The 14,822-nt window shown below is 42.6% G+C and overlaps 1 protein-coding gene across 3 annotated transcripts in view; it reads right to left on the bottom strand.

Moving 5' to 3' along the window:
* Nucleotides 1–700: 700 nt before the first annotated feature.
* FAR2 (fatty acyl-CoA reductase 2) overlaps nucleotides 701–14,822 on the bottom strand; it is a 145,986-nt gene continuing 131,864 nt past the window's right edge. For all 3 annotated transcript variants that reach the window (XM_055000926.1, XM_055000925.1, XM_055000927.1), the window contains exons 9-12: nucleotides 9,996–10,167; nucleotides 8,033–8,162; nucleotides 5,297–5,424; nucleotides 701–4,238 (exon numbers count right to left, since the gene is read on the bottom strand). In XM_055000926.1, coding sequence (XP_054856901.1) covers nucleotides 4,076–4,238; nucleotides 5,297–5,424; nucleotides 8,033–8,162; nucleotides 9,996–10,167 — 593 coding nt within the window. In that variant the 3' untranslated portion in view covers nucleotides 701–4,075. The remainder of the gene's footprint in view (nucleotides 4,239–5,296; nucleotides 5,425–8,032; nucleotides 8,163–9,995; nucleotides 10,168–14,822) is intronic.

The following is a 14,822-nucleotide window of genomic DNA, read 5'->3' as shown; positions in this document are numbered from 1 at the left end:
CTTCACTGATTCTGATAAATAAAATGGGGGGGGGGGGGTTGTCACTAAAGTCAATCCTTTTCAACGGCATTGTGGGAAGGGGTGGCTGAGGCCAAAGAAGTGGGAATATGGGAACACCAAGAAAAATGTGTGAAGAATGACAAACAGGAAGAGTGTTCTCTTCAATACTACGTTCAGAGGAGCTGAGAGTACTAATTTTGAAGTGAATTGTGCAGTTTGAGAATATGGGGAAAGGCTGTTAATGGTGTGCAGAATATTCTCAAAACATTTGTAAGCAATAACTTTCACAACTGGAAGATGCTGGAGTCTAAGAAGACGTGTCCAGAGTTTGCTACAGGTCCCACCAAGCATAAATTGTATCCCCTGCTCCCCCAGTAACTCTTCTTGAGAAATGGGCCTGCAAAGGAAACAACAAATGGGAGGACTAACTGAATTGCACATTTCCACTCTGGCCTCCCTCAGAGTCTCTCTACATAAGACATCTTACACGGAGACGCTCAAGTGTAGGGAGACACAATGTTAGCCGGGAAATGTAGTTTATATCAATTTCACCTATTGATTGATAGGGTAGTTTTAAAAGACAGAGCAGGAAGAGATTGCTTTTCAGAGGATTTGTTAATTTTATCTTTGCCTCCCTGAAGGGGAGGTGAAGATGAAATTAACAAACCTCTGAGGAGCAATCTCAGCAGGCTCTGTCTTTTAAAACTACCCTCCTGTAGAGAGATGAAATTGACAGAGACTTTGGCTCTGTCTTTTTAAACTACACTTTCCAGCTAACATTGTGTCTACCTACACTTGAGTGTTCCCGTGTAAGATGTCTCAGCGACCATCAGGGTTAGTGGGGACTCAAAATAGGGAAACTTCTGGCTTACCCATTGCTGCCCTTTATGGTGAGTGCCAGGAAAGGGGGCAAATATTATCCTCTCCAGGTTCTAGGCCCTGATCTGGATAGCTCAGACAAGCCTGATCTTGTTAGATCTAGGAAGCTAAGCAACATCGGTCTTGGTTAGTAATTGGATGGGAGACCTCCAACGAAGACCAGGGTTGCAGAGGCAGGCAATGGCAAACCACCTCTGTTAGTCTCTTGCCTTGAAAGCCCCACCAGGGGTACCATCAATCAGCCATGACGTGACAGCACTCTCCACCACCACCAGGTTCTAGCATTGATCTACTTCCAGGCATTTGCTGGTTCATGCTGATCTGACCTGGGCATAAATGTTTCCAGATGCAAGCAGAGATTTTGCCTGGACCCAGAGGGCCTCGACTGTCGGCCTCATGTCTTCCTCCACCTGCCTTTTCCTTCCTATCCAAATAAAAAGGGAACAGATTCTCTACTGCCATTCAAGTTCACTAAAATGTTTCCTTCCAATGTTAAATAAATCCATTTACTCTACAGCAGGCTGCGTGAGATGCAATTCAATCAAGAGTACTGATTTTTAGTGTATTTGTTAAACAGTAGCCTTGTTCACAAAGTATAGTGAATGCAAATATAATCCATATAGAGCGTATACCTGCATTTTCTTCATGTGTGTTAAGTAATTCTCATGTGATATTCAACATACGTACAGCTGAACATGTGACTGAAACCACAGATAGATCTGGGTACTGGTCCCTGGTTTCATTGCAAAGTGAACTCAAATTGGCTTTTTCTGAGAAGACATATGCACATATAGGCAGGATGCATGAGTGTTCACTGTAACATGGGAACAGGGCCAGTTTCTCCTAAGGAGGAACATCTATGTTTGAAATGTGTTGCCAAATTTAGAAATCTACTCATTTTCTCATGCACTGTTGTTGCTGTCTGATCAATCAGTGATTTTGCCCTCATTGACGAACAAACATTGCAAACAATGAACAGCTTTTGCAAGATGACCCCCCCCCCCACAGCCCAAACCATGACGACGGACATATGCTAGTTCACATGCATTACCCAGCCCAGTTCATGCAATCTCTGAAGATCAATTGCATTTACTGTCATCAGCAAACTTATGAACAGGATTAAAAAGCAAGCCCAGGGATTCCTTTGTTCTCAATTTAAGGTCTTAGGCCAGAAGGACAAGATCTGTTCAAGGCCAGGCTGCAACCCAAGTGTGCTTGTTGAGTTCTCTTCTAATATGCAAAGTCTCATGCACAATATCTTTACACTGTGCATTTATTCACTCCATCTCTCGGGGACAACCAATGAAGCTGGGTGAGGAAACACACATGGTAGTATCATTCCATGTGTCAATGGTCTTTAAGGAGGAAGGGGGAAATTAAGCACAGGGTTCTTGTTTTCAGTAGCAACAATGGAGTGTGCAATGCACAGCTCTGGCCTTTACCATAACCCTACACTGGCTCCCAAGACATTAATGTGGAGGGGCTTTCCCTGAGGTGGACCTGAGGCTTGCCAATGTCAGATTTCAGCAAATTCTCCTTCCAGGCTGATGGCAACGTAGTGCAGAAACAGGAGGTGGATGGGACGACGTAGCATGCCAGCCACAGGGCTCTGTTCACTAAATGCCTGCAATGTCCATTCAATATGGAACAGCCCTCAGAAACAGAGGAGTTCGCCATGTTAGTCTGTAGTTGCAAAATAGTAGAGTCCAGTAGCACCTTTAAGACTAACCGTCTTTATTGAAGCATAAGCTTTCGAGAACCGCAGCTCTCTTCATCAGATGCATGTAGCTTATGCTACAATAAAGATGGTTAGTCTTAAAGGTGCTACTGGACTATTTACTATTTTGCAAGCTACAGAAAGAATCTTATTTCCTCAGCAGCAATATACTCTCATATTGATTTTGAGAACATGTGCTCTCTCTGCACCCCAAAAAACATCAGATGCATATTAAATGGACAACCAGGACAGGGTAGGGCCCTAAAACAGACTGCTTGCTATATGTATTCACCTACATAACAAACATAGTAGATTTACACTATTTAAATAACATGACTTCCTGCAAAGAATTCTGGGAGTTATAGATACAGTTGAGAATTCTGGGAATTGTAGTTTTATAAGGGGAGGTTGGAATCTTATAGTGCAATCCTATGGAGAGTGTCTCCCGTCTAAGCCCATAATTTCAATGGTCGTAGACTGGAGTAACTCTTTTTAAGATTGCACTGTTAGTTCCCATGGTTCCTTGAGAGAGAGGAAATGGCTCTAAAACTAATTTAAGTTTGTGGTACAGATTGTGTCCTCTGTTGTCTGTGCACTTTAAAACATACTTCAGTCCATGTAAAGGGACTTGAAAATATCTTATAGGATTGCCAGTCTTCAAGTGGTGGCTGGAGATCTCCCGGAATTACAACTGACCTCCAGGCCATACAGATTAGTTCCCCTGGAGAAAATTGCTGCTTAGGTGGGTGGACATTATACACTGCTGAGGTCCATCCCCTTCCCAAACCCCGCTTTCTCCAGGCTCCACCCCCCACATGTCCGGGGATTTCCCAACCTGTAGCTGGCCACTCTAATATCTAGCCTGGGGCACAACGGAAGAGGGAAAAAAGAAAAAAACTCAACCCATCCAACCATCTTCTGTGGATTTTGTTTTCTGTGTTTCGACTTGATTTTGAATGATACATCAGATCCCTGGAAAGAGTTTCAAAAAGCAAAGCAGATAATCCTCATTTGTCTCCATTCAGTTATGAACTGGTTTGGGGGGGGGAATACCTTTGGTTAGTTTGGTCAGTTATCTCTTGGGTTTTTTGTGCTCCTTGCTATTTCCCATATTTTAGCTAGGACGTAATTAGCAAGACTGGGTTTGGGGTGGGTGGGGTGGAGGAGATCTTAGGTAGCTTCGAAGGTAAAAGACAAAAGCTTTGGTAATCCACAGCCCTTCACTGGGGAGGGGGGAATTCACTTATGTTCATAACTTTGGTTATGGCTTTGAGAATTAGGCTGGTGGACCTAAAAGAAAGATGATGGAGCATTAAAGCATTAGTATGTAAAAAAAAATCAACAGTGCTGTTATCATGATGCAGGCTGGATGGTGCTGCAGTCAAAAGAGACTTTTCAAGCCCAAACGCCCACAGTTGTTTGGAGGAGATGGCGACCCTTTCAGGAGACCTTCTGTTGTCAGGAACCAGGTCAGGGTATTCAATGCCTGAGGGTGCTGGAAGCCCGGAAGTAGCTCAGGAACTTGTAGCAAAGGTTCACCACGAAATACCATATATTCTGAGCCATTTGTGACCTTGCAATGAAAACACGCCAAATGATCACAAGCAGAGTGGTGTTAAATGCGTACTGAATGTTCCTTAGCCTGGTGGAAAGAAGATAAAGGGGAGAAGCTGAAAACTGACTTCTGAAGCAACACAGTTTCTACTGGCAGTGTACAACTACATTCTCCTGTGAGGGAAAGTGGGGGCCTGGTGAGTTCCCTCTTCAGCATGTAGCAGAAATTTCAAAGAAACCTGCTAATCCTCAGCAATTTTCACCTCTTGTGGTCTCAGAGACCACAGGTTGTCACTGGACTGTGGTTTAACTGTCAGCAGTGGATTTTAATGAGCGTTCTAGGAAACACTCAGAAGTTTATCAGAGCTTCCTCAGTTCCTCAGTCTCTCTACACGAGACGAATTTCACAAGGACACTCAAGTGAAGGGAGACACAATGTTAGCTAGGAAGCCAAGTTTTAAAAGACAGATTGGAAGGTTCTGTCAATTTCACCTCTCTGCATAGCCCTCAAAGACCACTCCTCAGAGGGTTTATTTCCTCTTCGCCTCCTCAAAGGCTCTGTCAGTTTCATCGCCCCTTCTGGGAGCAGAAGAGGAAATTAACAAATTTCTGAGGAGCCCTCTTTGTGGCTTCCTAGAGAGGTGAAACTGACAGCCTTCAGGGAAGCAAAGATGAAATAAACAAATCCTCTAAGGAGCTATCTTTGCTGTCTCTAGAGAGGTGAAACTGACAGAGCTTTCCGATCTGTCTTTTAAAACTCAGCTTCCTGGCTAACATTGCATCTCCTGTCACTTGAGCATCCTCATGTAATTCATCTCGTGTAGAGAGACTCTTAAAATGAACAGTTGTTGCCTATTCTCCCCCCCTTCAACTACAGGGGAGTGGGGGATATGCAAGGGTGAATCTGGACCAGTGAATCTGGATAGGGTTCCCTTGTAGAAAAGCCAGTGCTCTAGCCCATCCTCATACCTCACGTCAGGATGACGCTACACTCATTTTTATTTTAGACAACAAACTCCGTTCAACAGATATGTCTTAGGTTATTCATACAGAACAAGAATTCTCTCTAATCACTTCATGGGCAGTTGTGAAAATGTCCCAACCATGGACTTCTCAAGCAATACATAACCCTTCTGTGGGCCTTACTTTCTTAAGTGCTGCTTGGCAGCAGGGATTCCAGCCATGTCTTCATTCAGCAGATACTTCTTTGTTCCTACACAGTAATTTTCAATGTACTCGGACCAATGCAGCTGACGGACATCAAAGCAGAATAACTGGTATCGGAGGGGGAAGAAAAAGGGAGAATGTTAGTGATGTACCAGATGCTACATGATGATTAGTAGCCAGGTCCATCTTGGTGGTGGCCCTGAGACAGTGGAACTCCCATCCCTATAGGAACACCTGGCTCCTACTTTGGACCTTCTTGATAGTGGCTCTGAGACTGTGGAACTCCATTCTCCATGAGATACACCAGGCATCTAATTTGGCCCTTCTTGTTGGTGGCCCTCAGATATGAATGCTGCCTATCTGTTGTCCTTCCATGGTTTCCTGTCATTTCCTCATGTTTTCTCAAACCATTTTTGATCTCATTTTGAGAAAGCATGGAAGAACAATGAGGAAACCACTGAAAGACAAGTACAGACACTGATGTTGTGAGGAAACTCAGAGAAAAAACTGCAGCAGTTCAGCGCCCAAACTGTGGGAAGACCTCCATGTGAAAGACTCCCTGGAGTTAATTCATATGTTTCAACTTGTCACTCATCAAGCTCTGTATCAAGTGAGAACTGGCTCCAAGAGAGCTTTCCTTCTCTCTGAAGAATTCCTGCATGCATTCTCACTGTGTTGTCCACTGGACTGACACAACCGCTGCTCCGAAATGGAGATTCTCCCTCTTGAAAGATCACTGCTAGCTTTCTAAGTAATAAAGGAGAGGGAGAAATTTCTGCTTATTACCTAGACTGGAAAATACAGAGCTCAACATTCATAACAGCAGTGATCGACCATATACTTCCCATGTGAGCTGTGCACAAACAAGCACTGGAAGGTAGGGATGAGCAGGATAGCCCCCCCCCCCCCCCCGCATGAAGATCATTCGGTCCCCCCACCACTTTCTTAGAGAATTCTCAGGAAGTTTAAAAAAACCTGTATTTTCTGATAAAGCTTAGAAAAATGTAGGTAAGCTCCCCCCCACCGCCAAAAACGTATCCTTGCAAAAGAGTGGTGGGGGAAGGGGGGCTTGGTGGAACTAGGAGAGGCATTAGGAGGTATCTCATTCAGCAGACACTTCTGAGCATGCTCAGGAATAACATTCCTGCAAGCTTCCTAAGATTTGTGGTTTTCAGTAGGCTCTATCTCTCAACTATCAGTTCTCTCATATCTTTCTAAGTGCTATCTTACTTTTTTGGCAGGGAGAATCTGGCTGGCCAGTAGGAATGAACCTTATTATAGATTGGGCCCGCATTCAGAAAATTGGCTAGAATGTATAAGGATGCTTCAAATGTGTGCTGGAAATGCACTAAACAAGAAGGGACGTTTTATGATAAGTGGTGGACATTTAAGAAAGCAAAAAGTTTCTGGTTGCAGATACAATCATCGATTCAGAAGATTTTGAAGATTAAAATCCAGTTGAAACCAGATACTTTTTTTGTTGGGAATGATGGACAGCCAGTTGGAAAGAAGCTTTGGAACTTTGTTTTTATCACAGCAGCAAGAGCCCTCGATGCACAAAAGTGGAAAACTCCAACATGGCCTCCAGTTGAGGAATGGTGGATAAAAGTACTGGAGTTTGCGTCAATGGCAAAACTTACTTCACTGATTAGAGAAAAGACATTTGTTACATTTTGGCTGAATGGAAACCGTTTATAGACTTTTAACATAAAATAGATGATAAGGACTTGATGACATCTGGATTTATGGATTAAAAATTAAAAACAATAGAAAAAAGGGCTCTTATATTTAACTTAGAATAAATGAGACTATGAAAATACTTGTTGCGGGGAAAATTGGAACTCAATTTGTAGTTTAGTTTTGGGTTTTTTGCTTTTTCTTTTCTTCCTGCTCACCTTTTAACTTATGTAAAAACTCATTCCTTGCAGATTCAAAATTATATTACGGTCACTCACATATGCGCAGAAATAGCACATGCTTTGAAAACACACTTGTTACCAGCTAAAGCAGATTTGTTACCAGCTAAAGCAGACTAGAAATTTAAATCATAAAGACAAATATGAAATAAATAAAACATTTAACAGTGTCTACATCCAGCAACAAGCTGCGAGTTTTCTTTCTGCATGGTAGCATGAAGTGGCTCATTGCCAAGGACGTATGAGTGCTGGGAGAAAAACTGACTCAACCATCGGTTGGGCTGCCTGCCCATCCATCAGTTCTAGGGAATTTGACACTGGAGTCTGAGAGCTAAATTACAAGAGACGAATTACATGAGGAGGAGCATGTGAAGGGAGTCGCAATGTTAGCCAAGAAGCTGAGTTTTAAAAGAGAGATTGGAAGGTTCTGTCAATTTCCCCTCTACAGAACAGCAAAGATCAGTGTTTATTTCCTCTTCGCCTCCTAGAAGGAGACGTGAAACTGACAGAGCCTTCGGGAGGCAAAGAAGAAATTAGCGAACCCTCTGAGGGGAGGGGTAGAGAGGGGGAATTGACAAAGCCTTCTGATCTCTTTTAAAACTCAGCTTCCCAGCTAACATTGTGACTCCCTTCACATGCACGTCCTCATGGAATTCATCTCTTGTAGATTAGCTCTGACACTGACAAACTAGGGCAAGAATGGAGTTGTTCTGTTAAGGTCTGGAATTAGCTACACACACAGCCTGCAAACAAGAATAATTATGCTGATGAGGATTGGCAAGAGTTATTAGAGGCTTACTTTCTTGTCTTTGGGGCTGAGCTGATTCATTAACATGTTCATATTGTCTGAACTCCATTCCCAAGTCTGGCTGGTAAAATATTCTAACAGGGTCATAGTCCTGTGCAGGCGATTGAAGATCTTCATCATCCTAGAAGACGGAACGGAGGTTACAAGGGATGTGGAACTATGATCATTTCTTGTTCTCTGCAGGGATTGGCCACTGCCGATGAAAAGCTGTTGCAGAGATGATCAAGCTCTAACTGCATGAATTTCAGGAATTATTTCTGGAGCAACCTCTCCCTGCTCCCAGAACAGCCCGCTTACACAACTTGTTCCATGGGTTCAGAGAGGCTTTGAGTTTCTCTCTCTTGGAAGCCAGCCCCTACATGTTTCAGGATCAAGTTAATACAGTTAATACAACTTCCCAGAGCGGTTTGTTGGAGAGAAAGTCAAACTTTCCTGTCAGCATGGCAAACTTTTAGACACACCTAATGTAGCTTTCTGGATCTTGCCCAATGGCTTCAACCCAGCCCAGAGATACAAATAGTGCAGTCCCTTTAAAATCAATGGAACTTCTGTACAGGTATCTGGGAATTGGATGTAAGTAAGATGAAATGGACAAGTTCCCCCAGTTTTCCCAACCACAATCTTCAACCTAGTCAATAAATCACACATGAATTCATAATAATGAAGACAAATAAAATGAAGTATCCAGACAGGGCAAATCAATGGATGAATGATTAATTTGGATCATTTTATGCACTCAATAGTTCGGCACATACAAACTTTTCCAAATAAGTGCTATCCTTGGCACAAGTGGCCAAGTTGGACTTCTGGAGTGGCAGCATAAAAATGTTACAAATAAATAAAATCTACACACAGACACCTGTTATGACACCTCTCAGTATTTATCAGAACAGGTCATATTCATTCTATCTTTTCTTGTGTTTCCAGGACTGGAATTTGACACTTACAAATTTCAATGTACTGAGCTCAGTAGGAGCAACACAGAAGGAAAGGCAGCATATTACTCTCGCTCTGCAGTCAGTCCCTTCAGATACTGGGTAATGGCTATCACGTGCAAAGCCCTTCATGACCTTGATCCTTCAAATCTGCATTACTACCTCTCTCCCTATGCTTGGACATGGAAGCTTGACTCATCTGAGCAGGGCCTTCTTCAGGTACCACCCTGCATATGGGCAAAATCAACAACTGCCCATACACATGCATTCTCTGTTGTGGCACCCACCTTATGGAATGGCCTGCCTGATGAGGTTACGAAGAGGAGTCCCACCTCCCTGGCATTCTGCAAACTATGGAAAACTGAATTATTTGGGAGGGCATTTTTATAAAGGTAATAGGGCTGTATTAGAATGGTTCAGGAAGATACTTTAACAAAGGGAAAGGGACTGTGGACTATACTATTGTGTATACTACTACTATCTCTTGCTGTATGAATTATCCTACTATGTAATGTCTGCATCGTTTAACATGTCATGTTAATACTTACGCTTCGTTTCAGATTTCTGCAATCCTAATCCTATTACATACCCTGACCTGGATAGCCCAGGTATGCCTGATCTTGTCAGATCTCAGAAGCTAAGCAGGGTCGGCCTTGGTTAGTAATTGGATGGGAGACCTCCAACCAAGACCAGGCTTGCAGAGGCAGGCAATGGCCAACCACCTCTGTTAGTCTTAGTCTCTTGCCATGACAACTCCACCAGGGGTCGCCATAAATCAGCTATGGCTTGAGGGCACTCTCTACCACCACCAATTCTATTACATAGCTCATTGGATGTCCCAACCTATTCATTGCATTGATTTACACTGTGTAATCCACCAGGAGTTTCAGTGAGAAAGGTAGACTATAAATAAAGTAAATAAACCCCCTGGATTCTCTTGTTTAGCTCACAGGTGCTAAGAAGTGGATCTCTTGTATTAGCTGCTAGTGTAACAGCATATCACTGAAGCCTTTCCTCACCTTGGCTTCCTTCCTGTTAATCTCAGATACAAATCGTAGAGCAGAGCTGGGACTCTGTGACTGACCGTCGTCCAATACTGGTGGATCAGGTAGTTTGAGGTCATGTTAGCACTAGGTATTCTGAAGGCTTTCTCCAAGGGGTTCCTCTTGTATGTGGCTATGACATAATTTTCTGCAAGATAAAAATGAAAACAGATGTTTTCATCAAAAGAGTGATCATGCTGCGAATGTACCGGCAACAGCATGCTGATGAGCCTGAATTAAATTAAGACCAGCAGATGATGCAAAGCCTGGGAACACCACTGGAAGGAAATTCTTGGCCTTTTATCAGAAATCCAGCTCGGAGAAATGCAGCCCTCTTTCACCATTATGATTTTCATCCTTGGTTTACACGTATAAAAAAGGTTGCATTGCTAACACAAATTACAAATGGAGAGCCAATCAGTTCAGCCGTTGCGTAAATTACTCAGAGATGACCACACTAAATGCAATTCTTGTTTCATGCCTTGAAAAGGAATAAGTAGCAAGGCAGTTTTGCAGGAGGTTACTTAGGAGAGAAAAGAATATAACTGGAACTATGACACGGAGGGTCAACGTGGCTATTTTTCTTAGCCCAAAGAATCCCTGCTAAATTTTATCCATATTGTGATTAAAAGGAAAATGATTTTTGAGATGTTAGAAACAAAGATGTGTGAAGGTCTTATTTTCACAAGTTACAGATGACATTACACAACTGGGGTCTCACATCACCGAACCCTCTTTCAGGCAAGAAAATATCCTGCTCAAAGAAAGCTAGCAAATCAGGATTTAGACTGTGCTGGAATCCTTCTCTACATTCCTTTGTACAGAAGTTTTTTCTGGTGCTCATACTGCACCAGAAAAGCTTGCAAGAGAAATTTATTTTTCATTCGGGTGATCGCACAAATGCTCATTGGGTTGCATTCTGTTGAGCTGCTCCAAACGAACTTAATCTGGAATGAGCAAGAACCCGTTGTGCTGTTGTTAAACCACCAATGGCAGCCAAATCCACTCAGCCAATACCACTTAGTGGCATGTGAGTATGTGATGATACTGGGGAGTGAAGTTTAGCAACATTTTTTTTTCCTTTTGGTATTAAAATGTGCCTTGAGGACAAATAAGGAAAGAATGCCATAATGAGACCGTTTGCTCTTAACAACCACAGAGCTGCTGCCATGATAATGCTAACACACATAATCCTAGCTTTATTTTCAAAGGAGATTTGTTTTGTTCCACGTTTGGTGGCATCATGGTAGTATCCAATGGCCCTTGGGTTGCAGAATCAGAATAATGTTTATTGCATATATCAGCATCCAACTGATGGGAGCTGGTAAAAGCATCCATCCATTCTAATTTCAGTAAAACTCTGATTTCAGTGAAGTGTATGTCCCAGTTACTGAGGTGTTAAGATCACACATTTATATTAGTTTCATGTCACCAGTGAGTTATTTATTTTATTTTTCTTTATTTATGCCCTGCCTTTCTCAAAGTGGTGTATATCACTCTCCTCCATCTTACCCCCACAACAGCCCTGTAAGGTAGGTTAGGCTGAGAGAATATGACTTAAGGTGGTCAGCTGAGATTGTGTGACTGGCCCAAGGTCACTCATCAAGCTTCCATGGCAGGGCTGGGATTTGAAGAAAAAAAAGATGTGCATGGCACATCTTTTTTCTTCTCCATTCAGAGATTTCTCCTTCTCTTTTTTTGTTTCGGAGAGGGCACCTGAACCTGGGCTTTTCAGATCTTATCTAATGCTCTAAATACTATATAAAACTGGCAACACATCCCAAAGAATCCTGAGAAATGTAATTCTGAGGTTATGATGCTGAGAATTCTGTATTAGAAAACCTCAACTACCCAAGTCTCACACACTGACTGTTTCCATGGATCCTTGGAGAGAGCAGGATGGCAACTAACTCCGTGTACAGACATACCCACTGTCTCTAGGGTTGAAGGAAAAACAAGAACGGAATCCATGCAATACTTTTTATCAGAACAACCAAATTAGCACAAAATGCAGGATTCTGCATGGACCAATTTAGCTGTACAATTTTTTTCTATGAATTAAGGTCAGAGAAAACCACTTAGGCATGGAGACTGATTGTCAAGCATCTGTCCTACTTAATAATTTGCTGAAACACTACAGCTGTCTTTGTCTTCTCTTTCCCTTACGGATTAAGGGGAAAGATAGCTAACTTAGCTAATTGTAAAAGTTAGTTTTGACGTTCAGTCTGGGAGGGAAAAATCAGAAATAGGTTTAGCCCAAGGCAGTTAGTTAATCAAATAAAAACTAGAGAGATGGAAATGTATTAAATTTTCACTTGGGAAAAGCTACCAAGGAGAGGATTAGAATACAGCAAAATGGTCCAAAAATGCTTGGCAAGACTAACCCAAGTAGACTTTACTAATGGGGCCTGAACAGCAACAGAGTTTAACCGATGCTTGAAACCGGCTGGCGCTGCAGCTTTAAGTCAGCAGCAAAATAACAAACGTAAGGAGTGATATTTACAGAAGGAAAAGAGTAACCATTTAAGTCCTTCAATTAATCAGGCCAAGGAGTGCTGGCTAAGCAAAAAGAGCTAAAACTTTTAAAAAATAAAAATGAGCATTGGCTGTTGTGGGTTTTCCGGGCTGTATTGCCATGGTCTTGGCATTGTAGTTCCTGACGTTTCGCCAGCAGCTGTGGCTGGCATCTTCAGAGGTGTAGCACCAAAAGACAGAGATCTCTCAGTGTCATGGCAATACAGCCCGGAAAACCCACAACAGCCATCGTTCTCCGGCCGTGAAAGCCTTCGACAATACAAAAATGAGCATGTTACCATAATCAAGCCGTTTGGAACTTTTCCGAGATGCTCAGTGATTTCTCAGAGAAATAACAGAGGCAAGTGCTATATATTTTGTAATCCCACTCATTTGACTGTGCCCATTTATCACTCCCCTTCCCATGTCCCTCTTTTTAAAGAAACAGTTGAATGTCATTTATATAGAGAATTTATCCCCACTGTCCCATAACAAACGAGAGAATTACAACAGCAACAATGGCACAACTTTAAATGTGTTGCTCATTCTTGTACTCCTGTGGATCTGGGATATCTTATATTGATATTCCATTCCATATATGACCATACACACTTAATTTTGGCATTCACCAGGACCAGGCACTTCAGAGTACATATCCACAATTTAAGGATCTCTGTCAAAGCATAACACAAGGACATTGGGAAACCTTGTTAAAACCCTGGAATGCTGAAGTACGAACCCATCATTTTCCCTCTTCGATTAGAAAATAACATAAGGTGGAAATCCCCATTTGACTGCTCATCAGAAGTTCTACTTTGGCTTTAATCCAATAAACAGCCTTTGTGTGTGTATGGGGTGGGGAGGACATGCCCACATTTATTTATTTGCTTCATTTATACAGCATCTTTCTCCCCGGTGGAGATAGATCAAGATGGGTAGCTGTGTTCATCTGTCTGTAGCAGTAGAAAAGAGCAAGAGTCCGGTAGCACCTATAAGACTAACACAATTTGTAGTAGGATATGAGTTTTCGTGAGTCACACAAATGTTGTTAGTCTTATAGGAGCTACTGGATTCTTGCTCTTCTCTATTTCTCCCCAGTGGGGACCCAAAGTGCCTTACATTGTTCTCCTCTCCTCCAGTTTATCTTCACAACAACCCTGTGAGGTAGGTTAGGCTGAGAGTATACGTGTAACTGGCCCAAGGTCATCCAGTGAACTTCATGGCAGAGTGTGTGTGTGGAGTAGCAAACCTGGCTCTCCCAGATCTAGTCTGACGTTTTAACCACTACACCATATAGGCTTTCTATTTAATTCAAGTAGGATTTCACAAGTATCCCCAGGAACTATATGTGACTATACCACATTCAGATTAAAAAAAAAATCTTGCTACATGGCACTGGCAGTCAATGAGCAGCACACGTTCATGGGGAGAGGCTGTGTTTCGGTCGCTAAGCATTTGCTTGGCACAGAGAAAGTCCCAAATGCAATCTTCAGCATCTCCAGATGAAAGGACCAGGTAGTAGGTAGCATGAAAGACTTCTAAACCCAAGACCCTGAAGAGCTGTTGCCAGTCAAGAGTAGACAGCATTGACTTTGATAAACTCATAGTCGAGACTGAGTCCACTGACCGTCTGACAGTGGATTCGATACACCTGCTCCTGGGGTCTTCTAAGGGGAGGCAACTCCCTGCCTATCGGCTTTGGAAACGTTTGGAAGAGGGAATGTACATCTTGGGGCACTGGTCTGTCTCCCCCACTCCTATCAGGGCACATGGAAGGTTTGTTGCTGTGAGGAAAAGTGCCATGGGGTGTGTGTGTGTGTGCGCGCGCACGTGCAAGAAGTCTGTTCAATCAATCAAACTTGATAAAAGCACTGGGAGACTTCAATCATAGGCTGCCATTCGAAAGAAACTTCCCAGGAAATAAGTACAACAATAAGTTTTGGGCCCGGTACTTTTCAATATTTTTATCAATGATCTGGATGAAGGAGTGGAAGGGCTGCTCATTAAATTTGCTGATGATACCAAATTGGGAGCGGTAGCAAACACCCAAGAAGATAGAATTAAAATTCAACAAGACCTGAATACTCTGGAGAAGTGGGCAGCTGTGAATAGGATGCAATTCAACAAAGACAAGTGCACAGTATTACATCTGGGCCACAAAAATGGGAAGCACAAATACTGGATGGGGGATACACTTCTGGGCAGTAGTATATGTGAAAGGGATCTTGGGGTAAGAGTGGACTGTAAACTAAATATGAGCAGTCAGTGTGATGCAGTGGCAAAAAAGGC

This window comes from Eublepharis macularius, chromosome 16, assembly GCF_028583425.1.
Source record: "Eublepharis macularius isolate TG4126 chromosome 16, MPM_Emac_v1.0, whole genome shotgun sequence".
NCBI classification, from domain to species: domain Eukaryota; kingdom Metazoa; phylum Chordata; class Lepidosauria; order Squamata; family Eublepharidae; genus Eublepharis; species Eublepharis macularius.
This window is presented reverse-complemented; position numbering and strand designations above follow the sequence as displayed.